General features: G+C 38.0%; 1 protein-coding gene across 5 annotated transcripts in view; it reads left to right on the top strand.

The window, feature by feature from the left end:
- stard13b (StAR related lipid transfer domain containing 13b) overlaps window positions 1-15,502 on the top strand; it is a 67,052-nt gene that overhangs the window by 43,717 nt on the left and 7,833 nt on the right. For 3 of the 5 annotated variants that reach the window (XM_008426279.2, XM_008426281.1, XM_008426280.2), the window contains 2 exons: window positions 11,106-11,177; window positions 12,265-12,346. In XM_008426279.2, coding sequence (XP_008424501.1) covers window positions 11,106-11,177; window positions 12,265-12,346 — 154 coding nt within the window. Of the gene's footprint in view, window positions 1-7,714; window positions 7,917-9,650; window positions 9,664-11,105; window positions 11,178-12,264; window positions 12,347-15,502 lie in introns of those variants that run through there. The other 2 variants (XM_008426282.2, XM_008426283.1) reach the window with 2 other exon arrangements.

Consider the following 15,502-nt stretch of genomic DNA (forward strand, 5'->3'; position numbering starts at 1 on the left):
ACAATGGCTGGACTGCAGTGGTTATAAAGTGACCTTTATGTCCTCATATGCAATAATTCACGCTGCCTGTTTTATCCTCTATGTTGCAACTTACCAGCTTGTTGCAGAAGTGCTGCAAGGCTGCTGATGCAGTCCAGCTGCTCTTTCATGTAGTTAATTAGGACCAGCATCCGTTTGGATGGCTCCATGCCTTAACTGTGGACGTCCCGAGAGGGGGTTCTCACGGTTGGAGCTCTTTTTCTATCATTGGTCCCCTCTGTACCCTCTGACTCTCTGAGGCCATTCCAAGAGAAGGAGGAAACACCACTTTAGATCCCTCTGGGAAACGTTCCAAATGAGAATAAGGAGGACCTAATGAAACTCTGCGGGACTCGACTCGACAGAGGAGTTTTTCCTGGATGTTTTTCTTTGATTATTTTCCACGTATTCTGCACCTCACAGAGCCGTGGTCTCGGATAAAAGTAATTTGTGTATTATATTATTCTTATGCTTTAGATCTTCTGAGCTGTTTAATTGGTGTGGGTGCCTCAACTTATAGACTTTCCAGTCAATATTTTTCCATGTTTGTGTCATGATTTCAGGTCAGCTGGCTAAGTGCTTGTTTGTAATTCATAGTCCCCTTAAGTCATGTTATATGGCATTGCTGGAAAACCAAATTACAGTGTTTATATAAGTTATCAAAGGGACGAAAGAATTGCAGTCGTGCAACCGTAAATTAGAAGTGGGAAAGCAGCGTGACATGGCGAGGCATGCAGGCTACTGAGTTTTAAATTAAAGAAGATGTGGACTTAAAATTAGGATTCAAATAGAAATGTAGAGCTTGTTAAGGGGATACAGTTAATTCCATGACCACATGGGAAACGGCAGACACCAGCTGTGGGGGAGGTAGCTGAAAAGACAACTAACTGAAGAAAAAAAGTTTTGACTTACTGAGACGGAAAATAAAATAGAGGAAAAGAAACAGATTTTTACTGAATTCAGGCGTCTGAGACAAGGCTTCAGCACAATTCTCTTTTTCTGTTTCCATTATTTACATCATAGGGTGCACAGATATTCATAGTTACATTATTGCAAAAGTCCATACCCCTGTTTTTATTTTTTATTTTTTGCATTTTTTTTTTACTTTATTACTTCAATGTTAAATTAATTGCAATGAGATTTTATGATTTCGACCATCATGTTGATGCAGAGAGTTGTTTTTTGTTTTACTGTTTTGTTCTCATATTACCCCATATAAAACACAAGAACACCTTGACAAAGCAAGTCAAGGTTTTAAAATATCCAAGGTTCCCAAAATGAAATGAATGAACATTTTTGCTCTTTCAAAAATTCACATCTTCAGCATTAAAGAAATCAGTTGTCAGCAAAGGCCGCGACTAGTGGAGGAAATCTGCATGTGTCTTGATTTGATCCTATCTGGACCGAATTAGGGAGAAAATCTCCAAAATTCAACCACGATGACTTCATCAGCAAAGAAGACAAAGTCTTTATAAATTCAGCTCAGAAGATTGTCAGGACTCTTTGACATGCGTGGGAACAGAACTGCAATCCGGTGTCTGGAAGTGTTTAGCTTGGACTTGGACGTTGCTGCATTATATATTTCACAGGAAGTTCAGCTGATTGATTTCTGATGTGGTCTGCGCTGTTGGTCAAAAGTCCTTAAAGAACGGGGAGGGTTCTTTTTAAAGTCTGTTATATTTCATGTGTCATAGGCTCCTGTAGTGTGACTAAAGGGTGGGAGGGGGGTGGGGATAGGGGGTGGAACACCTGTGAGTGTTGCTGACCCTTCCTTTGGTCTTTTCTATTTGCTGAGCAACCTGGGGCTTTCAACATGTGGCTGTTAGAGGATTTTCTCTTGAGTGAATGTGAGACACAGTAATGAGGTTAAAGAAGACAGTGTGGAGTTTCTGATTGGACTTTGAAGCTTTGGCTTGCGTAGGGGCCACGCAGCTCAAACGCTGTGTCCCAGTATTTGACATCACTCTGCAACAGCCAGTCAGAAGCAGTGGGATATCATCTTACAGTTAAGGCCAGGGATAATTTGCTAATGCCTCACTGAAAGGCTGTTGTAAGATGGGAATCTCCACTGGAGTGTTCCTCGGTGACTTGAAACACTAAGTGTTATTTCATTTAAAGATGGCTTGAAGTAATTTCCCATAAAATACTAACCTCCTCCCACATGCTACTGACAGTAAATCCCCATTCAAGCTCGTATCTCGTTGTCTTCTCAGACAACACAAAATCCATGAAACAGTTTGACTCTCAGTGACCACCTTTCCACAAGAAACAGCATCTGAGTTCAGGTCCGGATGAGTCTGATCGTGCATTGTGAAGTGATTGGAGACTTGTGAATACAACAGAAACCAGTGGCTGACATTACCATAGCTGATTGAAAGATAAAAGGAAGAGAGCAGCACAGAAGGAGTGAGCTGATGGGTTGTTCCCCCCTGAAGATGAAAGAACCCCCTTCTCTGGGTGTCCTTCAGAGGTGAAGGAGAGTGTTACCACAGCTGTGCCGATCTTGTTTAAATTCAATACAGGATCTCGAGACGAAAACAGCCCAGATGACTTTTGACCCAGCAGGCTTTGGCAATGGTCAACAACAGCAGCTCTCCAGCTCATATAGTTGTTATTTGCACTCAGAATCAATAAGCTCTAGGTGTGTGTGCGTGTGTGTGACTGTCTGCTGTGAAATGAAAGGTTGATCTTTCACCAGTGGACCCATTATAAGTTGTTAATCAGGCCGTGTTTGTACTAAAGCAGCATGTATCTGTGATCTGACTTCCAGCAGAGAAGGTCAAGAATTGAGCCACACGTGACAAGTGCAACTATTCTAGTTTCTAGACAATTTGCCAGAAACTGACGCAAAAGAAGTTTATATCAAACAAAAGCAGAACCTTAAGATGTACTGCATCTAAAACAAATACTGATGTGAGACGTCTAGTTTCTAGTTCTCAGTTCTAAGAATATTTGTGAAAAACTGCAAAAACGTTATTTGTCTGCTTACTTTGGATCAGATTGTGGTACTTTAGCATGGAAGTTCACTTTTTGGTTTGGCAGTTTGATCAACAGCGGTGGTGGCTGACGCAGCGGTGAATGGTTCAAGGAAAGTCTTAATTAGACATCCAAAGTCCCAAACAATAGAAATAATACATGATTTTCTTTTTTAAAAACAAAAACAATTAGAATATGTTATACATTTTTTGATTTTATGGAAAATATTGTGTTATTGTGAAACTGGAACATGCTAACTCAGCGCTATACAGTGAGAATCCCAGCCTGTGATCCATACTGATCTGGGGTTTCGCTGTTTTTCCACTGGTCTCTGAGCTGCATGAGGCGTGGAGGTTTGTTTCATCCGCTCTTTGTTAGAGACACGTGGTCCACTGAAAGGACATCTCCTCAGTTCACTGCAAAGCACAATGAAAAGCAGGTCCAAAGATTTGCTGTCTCATTTGTATTTTAGAACATTTTGCTCCGGCACCTTAGCAACACGCCCTGGAGGTGACCATTTAAAATCGACATCCCATGTGGACTACTGGATAACAGGACCCCAGGGCGCTCTGCAGGATCAAACAGGGGACTCAAGGTCCCCGGGTGATTCAACACTGCCTCTCTGTAATTACTTGGCCTATGAAACCAGCTAGCTCATGTGCCAGTCACACCATCAACAACAAAGTCATTTCAACAAAAGCACTGTGTCGTTACTCACCTATGATGGCAGACAATCTCTAAGAGTTTACTCTTGCTCATTAATTCAGCAGCTTCTCTTGTTTATAGATACCAGGAATGCTACCAACACAGTATGGGCTGTGTTATTTGGCTGTGGCACCTCCTGTTTTGCTGATAATTGAGGAATACTGTGTAGAGGATATTGGAGTCTGAGGAACATGGAGAGCTTGGTTAATTAAGACCCACTACAAATAATAGGAAGGTTTTATTCCCACAATATTAGGTGAATTACAGGGGGTACTTCTCTGTTAATCCATCTTGTGAATAGTCACCATTATTTTTGGCGAATCAGGGGCCCAGTTTGGGAGCCCTCTATAAGATGTGTTTGGACCCATAAATGCAGAGCATTTGTGGAGATCTGTTTGCAGAACCTCAAATAAATATTGATAAAACGTCACTTTCTTACACTAAATGAACTCCAGTCATTTTAATCCATAGAACATCACGTTCCTACATATGTTTTACTGCTGCAGCTCAGAATGAACTGGCAGTTTTTATAGATGAAGATTTAAGACGACTAGTTTTCATAAAATAAATAGCAGGGATGGAAACAAACTTTAGCTGTTACTCAGAATGCTTTACATTTTTTTTAGTCGCTGACTCGCCTCAAATACTGTGAAGAAGTGACTGTGTGGTGTCAGGAATTATCACAGGTAAAACATTAGAAAAGTGGAGGCTGGAAAACACAAATACTCTAACGATAATATTACATTTATTTTATAGTCCTGTACAATAACTGTCAAGTTAAGTGCTTTACATTTGGTGAAACAAGATAAAACGTATAAAAGTCAAGGAATAAAACGGTACAACACAAGAGACAGCAGAATAAAGTAAAAAAAATAATATTTTCAGAAAATCAATATTGTCTATGATTAAATTAATTACCTAAAATTATTTGCTCAGATTCTTTTGGTTATAAAACCATAAACCAAATAAAGTAAATTAAGCTGACCAACAACAGTGTTGCAAAGCTGTTGTTACTGCTGTTATTCTAAATTTTAGGTTACAATTTAGGCAACCAAACCAACCCTGTATTCAGCCTGGGCATGTTATTTTAATTTACATTTTTTTCGTGTAAACACTGTGAAGCCACAGCATTTCTGCTTAGCATTATCACACAGTGGGAATCTCATACTGACCCGTGTCAACTATTCATAATCTATACCTTTCCTAGAAAAGGGCTTGGCGTGAACGGTTAACAATTTCCCTGAATTCTGGTGCTTTTCTACCAGATGTCATAAATCTGTAAAAATAATGTACAATAATCTTGACCTTTAAGAAGTTCAATCTAAAATCCCCTTGAACTAATAGAACTGACATCAGGTGGTGATGGAAAAGGGTTTAGTTTTTGCTTTTTTTTTTTTACAGAAGATTACCACAGTGCCATTGGTTATCACTAGATTTAAACATACTTTAGTGAATAAAACTGATTAAAGGGCATATGACTCACAGTAAATAATTTCCATAACAGTCACAGCGGTCCCTTCCTTCAAGTTCAAACTTTGCATAACGTCATTTTCATGTCCCATTATGTTTCTATTTTACAACGTTGCCTGAAATCTCTGACTAATAAAAAAGCAGATCTGCTGTGCCTCCAGGTTACACAAGTTTGTTATTTATCTGCCATCACATTTGTCTTCCAGCTATCGCTGATCATAATTTGAGCTTCCCATTTGCTGAAATGTGAACAATTGCCAACTGAGAGACAGAAGGAATGTAGGACTATTTTGAGCATGAAGCATCAGATGTTGTGGTTTTGGGGCAGACTTAGAGGAGGGGTCTCTGTGTTTCCCCTGGCAGTCTGTCTAGTCGAAGCTGACTGCTCACTGTGAGTTGGTGTCTGTATGCAATTACCTTCATAAAGGAAAAGAGTGGCCTCTGTTACAGTCTCTCCAAGTATGACGGCACCTTCAGTAGTAGTAGTAGTGTCTGTTTTTTTTTGTTTTTTTTCATATTTTTGCTTCTGTATGTCTCTCTCCAGGTGTTTTAACAGACAACCGTAATGGTGGGTTGGAGCTTTTCTTGTCTGACTGATTCATTCCTGGGTAATGCATAATGGTAGCAGAAAGTCCAGGGATTTTTATTGTACTCCAGTTTATGGCCCTTTGTCTTTCTTTAAAAATCTGACGAGTGCTAAGTGCATTTACCGGTAAATGCTTTGTTTTTATGGTGACTAAAGTGGATCACCTATGTCATCCTGTTTGTACTTGGAGATAAATTCCCAGTTCCAGCCAAAGCACTTCTACAGAAAAAATAGCAGCAGTGTCACAGCGTGAGGAGGCAGGCCTCATCTGGAAATCTGCTCACATGATTGGAAATTATGGATGGATATGTTTTACTTACGTAATCAGAGAACCTTGGAAAATCCCACTAAATTAAAGCGCCTTCAGATACAAAGATAGGAAATAAAGTGTTCTTATTAGATATAGATTTGGTCATTTCCTCTGTTGTAATCCAATTAGAAAGTAGGGCAATATTTCCTTCACAAAGTCAGCCCAGGGTTGGCTTATCTTGGGCTTTATTGATGATAGCATGAGTTTTTTTTTTTTTTTTTTCCAAATAGATTATTCTCTTGTCTTTGTTTTAGGAATGATAGCCAATATTAGGGCATAGCAGGTTTTAAAACATTACATTTTGAAAACCATAGATATTTTTCATCATGTTTCTATGGATCAAAGTTCATTTAATGAGACTGCAGTAAAACTGACTGAGTTCCTGCAGTTTTCTCCAGCCGTGTTAATTACAAAGTAACACAATGCTGTTCCACCCCAACCTGTTGATGCACACTGCTGTTCAGCTGGCTGAAAGGACTCGGCAACATTCCCTTGCTTACAAGAGAGAAAACATTCAACTGAATAGACCGAACAAGCATCACTTGTACTGCGGCCATTATATGCTTATTCAGGAATGACTGTCTAGCTAATTTCAGCTCTTTTACAGTTCAGCAGAACTATAAAAAGGGGTAGTACTCTATAATTAGCATGTTTACTTGAGGATTACGTTTTAGTGAATGTTTATTCTGTGGTTTTGGTTAATTGTATGTAGCAAATATCAAAATAATAATAAATGGAGATAGCTTGTTCTTCACCCCTGGCTTTATTACTATAAGAAAGCCAACTTGTGCAAAAACTGTAATCAGTTTTTCTCTCTCTTTTTTTTAAACATGAGTAAGTTGTACATTTTGGGAAGATCCTGTACAATTTATTTTTACTCAGAGCTATCATACTGTGACAATGTCCATGCCTACTTTCTTTAAATTTTTACTTTGTAAAAAGGTTTCATCAATTTATGTAGATGTCTTTTAGATGTTTTGTTGGATTACCAATAATGAGGATTATTATCTTATATTTTTCTTTTTCTTTGTGATCTAATTATTCAATTGACAGTGGTGATCTCCTTCACTGCTTTTCCTACAAACAAAGAGACTGAAACAGAGAAGGTTTTCAGTCTGATAAAGGGCAGGCTGAAAGGCTGAGTGCTCCGGCATGATTCACTGCTTCTGATTGCTGTCGGTTTATGTCATGGTTTTCCCCGACTTCAGCTGTCTACGTTTTTTCCATTCCGTTGACCCCTAGGAACAACATCTGGAGCTGCACTCTATCCTAGTTTATTTAACTGAAACCTTTCCCACATGAATTTTTCTACCACGTTTTTGGAGCAAGGCTCGAAAGGTCTGTGAAAGATAACCTTCGTCTCGCCAAATCCTCACTCAGGAAATTGTTGGAAAACATTTTTTTTAAAGATTTCATCTTGAAATAGTGAGACAAACTATCAGGATTAAGAAGCAATCTTTTGGCTGCAGCTCCAATCTTTTCCAAAAATGTGCTGACTTGTATATGAAGGAGTTGTGGTGGGCAGAGCTGGGTAGGAGGGTTTGGCGCAGGAGGAAGAGGGGTGGATGGGGGTGGAGGGGGGTTGAGTGAATGAGAGCCTGCCACAGAAAAGTGGGTGGGTTAAAGGATAGATTCAGTGTTGGGGCAGGCACATGGTGGTTTGGGGGGTAGATGGAGAGAGAAATGGAAAGAGTTAGGAGCTGTGGATCTGACTTCAAACTGCCAGCTGTGTTGAGACAGTGAAAAGGAATGTGGCTCAGCGTGGGAATGAAGATGCTCTGACATGCTTGGAGACACTCGTAACTCTTGATGGATGTAGAAGCTACTCTGGCTCTATGATGAAAATATCCCGTGAGTACGCAGCTATTTTTCACTGAAAGGAAACTAGCATGTCAGCTGATTCAAGGGATCTTAAACAATGGACATGATCTTGTATGTTTTTTTTTTTGTTAGTTTGTTTTCAAAAGGTTACAAAAAAAATAGGAGCTTGCTTATTAAATTGCGTGATTTGTGATCTGTCATTTAGACATAAAGTGGAATGTAATTAAGGTTTAAAAAACATTAACTCTGGCTCTTCTCAACGTCTGTGATCTGTGCTGATCATTTTACCACTTTGCCCATTGTGTATTTTTGTAGTTTTAGATGGAAATGTTTCTGTCTATGAGCTAAAATATTTGTCTATATTCTACACATTGAGTACTTTAATTAAATATGGATATGTACATTCAACAAGTAATATCTACAAACAGAAGGTTGCTGAAAGGTATTTTGATTTTATCACGTCTTAATCTGTCATATTTTTTACAGCACATGAGTTAAAAATGAGCATTAGAACCACCTGCAATGAAAACAGAATGTAACACAAAGTTTTCAGATAGTATGTCCAACAAAATGATATACAAAAATAATTTAGTATATCAGATCATTTAGTATGTGTACTAAATGAAATAATGCTTAGAAATGTTACATTTTAACAGATAGCAATGGTTGAATTTTGCCAGAATGACTTTGTACGAACCATGAATCAGTTCATGCCAACTTTAGGAATATATATTCTACTCATAGTTTATTGTAAGAAAGTTGTAAAGCAAAAAAAATGTTTTTTGTTTTTTTTCCAAGTCATCAGGCCCCAAAAAGGATCAGAATCAAAGTAAATGGGACTAGAGAGTGATTCTAGGCTTTCAGAACTTGGTATAAAATATAAGTATTTTATGACTATATATTTCCAAATTCATTGGCAATACATGACTGAAGAAACAGATGGCAATAGTTTAACTACATGGATATGGAATGGTTTGTTTACAGGAAATAGAAAGGAACAAGGTAGCAACATGCAGGTACAAAATGAGGGCACGAACCTTTGACTGGACAAGTTGACCTAGAGCTGATACATGCTATGTCCACAATGTGAGTTATATAACAAGTATTCTTTATAGAGTACACAATGTTGCATAAGATGAATCATAAAAGGAGTCAGCCGTTCCATAGGTGCTTCAGTTGCACGCAGCTCTTGACATTTTGCTCCATTGTGTGTCAGCCAAACTGGGTTTTATTTCTTTGTGAAACTGTAATTCTATACCATAGACGGCTTTAAAGCTTTAGGTTGTGAAGAGCAAACACAAGTTCTCATTCTTTGGCGCGATGCCCGCCCCAGTCTTTTATCCACGAGAGATTTCCTTAGAGAGAGGATGAGAGGACAGAATGTCTCACTATCATGTTACAGAATGCAAAACAGAGGGATTCCCAGATCCTGTTACTGTTTCTCAGTGGTCCAACTTGAGGTCCTGGGACACAGAAGGGCCTGACAACACTCTCACTATGCATAGCAGTTGAATAATAAAGAGCCGATATTATTCACCTGGGAGGGAGGTCTAGCGGAACACAAAGGCTGTAGCTTGTGCTGACGCAGGTGGGAACACAGCAGAGTGGCTCCTGGCAGCAAACACATGTTGACTTATCTCCTGGTTCAGGGGTAAACAGTAGACATCCAAGGACAGAGGAAGCTGTTAATATTTATTCAGTTGTTGGTCAGTCCTGAAACCAGACAAAGTCAGTTTTCTTTGAATTGTTTTGATCGTCTGGAAGCAAAGCAGCACGGGTGAGTTACACAGAGACAATTTTCTGTAATTATGTGGAACTGGAGGATGAATGACTGTGGCGCATGTTGCAGCTGCTGTGTGCCGGTCACAATTTGGAGCTGGGATTTCGGATTTGCTTTTAGCTGTGTGTTTTAGCTGAAGATGAACCTTTGTGCCGTTTGCTCTTAGTCAAGAGCAAAGTTTTTCATGTTCTTTAAAACATGAAAAACTTCTGTACAACGACTCATTTGGATATGATACTGTTTTAAAGATTGGTTCTGGTAAGTTTAGTCAACTCATAGTATTTTTGTTGTCTTTCTGATTCCATTGATAGTTGTAGCTCGGCTGTTTATATCACAGATAAACAGCCAAAGATCTTCCTCTGGCTTTCTGCTCTTTGATGACATCAAATAATCATTTTGGCTTAATAAATGAATTGAGATGAGGTCGCTTGCTTGAGAAATTACACCAGAGCTGAATTGTAAACTGTTGTGGTTTTTATTCTAAACTTTACTGTTTGTGATCTGTTCTTGTATTAATACAAAATATACAGATATATTGTATTTTTGGTCATTCTCTTTTAAATAAGAAACATTATTATTACCTCGGTTCCTAATGTGGTTTATTGTGGGTTGTAGCACTGATGTGTCAGGTATCATTTCTCACGTAGGCGGTAATAGTCTCCACCTCTATTAGCATTAATGGAAAGGTGTCAACAGTCTTTTTCCTTTGCAGACCATCGGTGGCACTGATAGCTTCACTCTGCAGGTCACCAGAGGCAATTTATGATCCAGAGAACAGGATCACCGCTTTTTCAGGCGTTTCTTAGCTTGGAGATGGAGAGCACTGACAATCATTTTAATCTGTTTTGCATCTTTTATTAATAAATCTATCCTTTAGCTGATTTTTTTCCCAACAGTGGGGAAAAAATCTTGCAAAAAAAAGAAAAAAAAGTTGTTTTGTTGTTATTAACAGATTTGCCATGTTGCCATGAGCATTTTTGTAGTTTGCACACAGAACTTCTTTTTTGTAATTTGTTAATCTGACGTATATGACTCAGATGTTCTTAGCAAATAGTAAAGCACATCTTGTTTTAACATGTGTGTTCTCTCGTAAACCATACAAACGGTATGACGGATGTTTTGTGTTTTTAAAACATAATATTTCAAGCTGTTTGTTTTTAGGAGCTACACTAATAACACTCTGTAAGTGCTTTCTTACAAAATGTTGCCATATTAATGGAAGTTCTCTTTAAGGACTTAGTACTTTTTGTTCCTATTTTGCATATAAAGACGAATCCATTTGGTCCTTCCACACCCAACTCAATATGAAAAAGGTGCCTAGGGATTTTTTTTCTTCTTTTTTTTTTTTTTTTTGCTGTTTTGATGAATCCTTTGGTGGTTTTGTTTAAATTAATTAATGTGGTTTATTTTCACTTTTCATCTCTGTTGTTGCCTTGCAGAAATTGAGGCAAAAGAGGCGTGTGACTGGCTGCGGGCAGCAGGATTTCCCCAGTATGCTCAGCTCTTTGAAGGTAATGAAAGCACTCACTGAAACTCCTACACACATTCATCATCACAGGGGGGAGAATTGTTTGTTGAAAGCTAAGGATTAATGAAGTTACACATAGTTAACCCAGTTCTGCAATAAACCCAAAGTTTAATTTATTTTAATTTTTTTTGGCTCTATTGTGAAATGAGAATATTTGTATGTGACCTTTTGAAGTAAATAGTTGTGCCGTGTCATCTGGTCTTTCTCAAACACTGATCACAGAACCCTGTACAGCCTGCATACGCTGTTCTCAAAAAGCCTTCAAGCTGGAGCCCTGAGCAGATCTGCAGACACCACAAAACAAACACAACATCAGATGCTTTTAAAACTCTAATCGCTTCCATCCAACAAGTACTTTATAAACATGTCTGCTGTGCTTGACGCCTGAAGTCATGGGAATAAATTGGTTTTATCAGAACTTAAAGGGGCTTTACTCCCACAGATCTCTGTGTTGAGGCCTGACTTTTGATGTGCAGTGTAGTGCTATGCATCTTTTTCTCCTGACAGCTTGTGGAAATGTAAAAAAAAAAAAATTAAAGAGGGAATTGATAATCTTGTCAAAGTGCAGAGTTCTTCATGCTGATGTTATGTGTTAAAAACCGTATAAATAAATAAATCAATCCTTTATTGAGTTTTTTCATATTTTAAAGTCCTTGATATCTTTGAATCCCTGCCCTTCTGAACAGGCAAAGCCTTGTTGAGCCATGGCTGCTCATTGTAGCTTCTGTTTTCCATGAGAAGAGAATAACTTCACATGAATTTAGTGAAATGATAGATTCAGTCTCTTAAGTTATGTAACAGGAAGCTCATACCGAGAGCAAGTCGCAATGCCCACACAAGTGCGAGCTCTGTTATTTGGGCTAATTCTGACTGTTTTCATTCAAATTACAGAAAGTTTCATGGCTCCTCTTTACCACTGCAATGAATGTTGTGGTTTCCAGACACTTCAATTTTTCCTTTGTGTTAAACAGGACTTGTAGAAAGTGGATTATTAAGAATACCACTCACTCCTCTGGATTTTTGCACTCACATGTTTTCTGTCTCTGTTTTTTTTTTTTCCCCCCCTTTAGATTCACAGTTTCCAATTGACATCACGCCTGTGAAAAGAGATCATGACTTTCTGGACAAAGATCTGGTGGAAACTCTGTGCAAGTAAGTGAAATGAGTCACTAAATAAAATGAGAGTCAGTCAGTGGCAGAAGACATACTTGTAGATCAGTAGAAAAATCTATGCAAAGTTGCTCATAGTCTTAGGTTGTCCCTGGTAAAGATGTGTAGAAACCTTTAAACTACATGAGTATGTGACTGAAGCAGCATTCAAAACTGAGAACCAAAATACTTTTACTTCCAAACATTTATTCAAAGGAGAAAAATAATGTTTCTAGGTTAGGAACTTATTGTTTTTATGCTAAAATTATTGGTACCCCTACTTTAAATTTGAATTATTTTATACAACTCCCCTTTGCCAACAGAACAGCTATTCGTCTTCTCCCATAACAGTTTACAAGAATGGAGCAAACATAAAAAGTGATCTTTGACCGTTCCGCGTCTCACAATCTCTCTACATTGTCCACAGTTCAGGGTTATGCTTCTGTTATGCGCTCTTCTTCAAATCACCCAAAAGGTTTTTAATAGGATTTAATCTGCAGACTGACATGGTTATGTAAGAAGATTGATTTTGTGAGGGGTGTTGATTTGACGATGTTTTCCTTTTTATCCAAAGATGGAAGTAAAAATCATTTACAGGTTATGGAGTCCACCATATTCATATTTAAAATGTCCTGGTTTCTCAGAGGGTTCATGAAATCATGAAATCTTAGACATGAATAAGGTTCCTACCAACAAGATCACAGCATCCAAAAGTGAGCAGTACATGCTTTCCCTTATATTCATACATTGTTTCCCCGTCTGGAGATTGACATGAAACATACTTCATGTTTGTTTGTGATAGCAGGACAGAAGAGACCTTTTACTGGCATGCATCCTAAACAACCAGTTGGGATGTAGGTAGAGTTATTGATCCCAGTATGCCACTCTTTGGTGCAGTACTTTAACTGGGCATTTATTTTAGTTCAATTTCCATTAATCTCTTTGTACATGATGACAAGAATTATTTGGCTAGCCAAGTAACTGGTGACAAAGAGGTGAGGGCCTCTACATCATGTCACGTTGATGTCCCTGGGAAACAGAGAATACTACTTTAATAAGCTGAACGTTCCTTTAAACTCTTTACCATTTTGTAAAAAATTCATAAAAATTAAAAAAGTTATTCAGTTCCATCAATGTTAATGGATATTATTATGGGTACCTGTAATTCTGCCCTATTGGGTTTAGTGAAAAAAAAAAAACCACCATATATAAGATTTATTCTTTCCCACTGAATAAAACTGAAATTATAAATTTAAAAATTATGATATTTCTTGTGTGACAATATGCCAATGTAATAAAATAGAATTTATTTAAACACTCTTAACAAATGTTTGCCTAGAGTTGCAACAAAATTAGTCACATTTCCATATAAAAATAACATTAAAACAAAAGGCATTTTATGTTGGATGGTCTTACCTGTGCAACATAATGTTATTTCTATTTTCCCTTACTATAATATAACAATATCATAAAAACAAAATGTTTCCCACAAATTGATATGTTCAAAAATATGCAGACTGAATACAAATTGCTTAAACTACAAATTGCTTATTTGTAGTTTATTTCAGCGTGTTTACATTAAACTTACCTAATTTTCTTACTTTAAAAGAGGATAGAAAGAAATTATCTTCACTTCTCAAATATATGACAGTAACTTCATGTTTTTCCCCCCCTCTTGGTTAATGATTTTTCATGAAGAATAAAATAATTGTACCATCGACTGTTGCCTCCACATTGCTTTTAGAGCCCATGTACATTTTTTTCCCCTCAAGCCAAAATGAAAACAGCACTTAAGCAACTACAGTAACTATGGAAACGATCCAAAGAGGGGACCAGGAGAGACATTAGTGGTGCCTCGCACCGCTCAACATATTGTGACTCTAAACAACCCTAAAGCAACTCATCTGCATTCCAAACTAGCCACGGGATGAATAGGAAACAATTGGAAACACTTCCACCTCCAGTGTGATTTTGCCCGTGACTTTCCACCATTGCTATGGTAACGTAAGAATAGGCCTTTAGTCAGTGATGCCACCACAGTCCCAGAGCAAAAATAAATGCCACCCTGCATACCATGCGTTCCTTCGACTGAACAGATAGATATTTCATACGTGCTAGTGCAGCCTCTGATCTCCGGCTAAGTACCCTCTTATTTTAGCGACCACATTTAAAGCTCTTTATGCGTGTGGAATAAAGGGCCCCCCTGCTTGGAAATCCTCTCTTTAGTTCCGTATGCTGCTATCTTCAGTAACAATCATGGGAAAGTCTTGTTTTAATAACCCCTATCATCTACAGCTTTGGAGTGCAGTTAGAGCCTCCATCACAGCGTGCTTGAAAAAGAATCTGGAGCAGTCAACCCCTGATTATCTTTCCACAAATTTGTTACTTTTTTCTGCGACAAGTCAGTTCAGCTGTTTTGTGTATTTTCCCACATTTTTATTTTGTTTTATTTTGGTTGATCCATAAAAAGTGTTTGTGCTGTGATTTCCAGTATCTCTTCAGCTTTTCTCACATTAGAGCAACAAACCTTTATGCGTTTTATTAGAATTTTATGGGAAATGTGACGTGAGGTCGGATCATGAAGAGAAACCAAAGACATGTAGGGTTGTGGAGAAGCTCAGGGCGGCGTGAGGTTATAACACAAAAGAAGAATCTTTGAACATTTCATAGAGCGCTGGTTTCATCCATCTTTTCAAAAAAAGACATTACTGTTCAAGTGTTTGTTGATACTTTTGTAAAGCATCTGTATATTGTATTTGGAACACAAACAAGCTTTCCTCAGCTGAACACAGAAAACATGCTCAGAGCCCTGACCTGTGATTTAATTCACATATCGTGGACATCAGTTTCTTCTTTCTCTGTGTGACCATTGTAAAAGATGAATTATTAACTATGCTATATTTTTAGGGAACAAAGTTTTTGTGTGAAGTCTGTTAAACAAACAAACAAAAAAAAACAAAAAAAACAATGCATATAATGTTCAGGATGGTTTCAAAGAATGATTCAACACCACACTTAGTGACATCATCTTTGAGTGAATGAGTAGGGTTTGAAATTTTTTTTAATCCAAATTTGAATCTCAAAATACTCCATGCAGCCCTTCAAGCCACCAACATCTCGACCCAGACTCAACAGAAAGAGAACCAAATAGCTGGCAAT

Source organism: Poecilia reticulata, linkage group LG13 (genome assembly GCF_000633615.1).
Source record: "Poecilia reticulata strain Guanapo linkage group LG13, Guppy_female_1.0+MT, whole genome shotgun sequence".
Taxonomy (NCBI): Eukaryota; Metazoa; Chordata; class Actinopteri; order Cyprinodontiformes; family Poeciliidae; genus Poecilia; species Poecilia reticulata.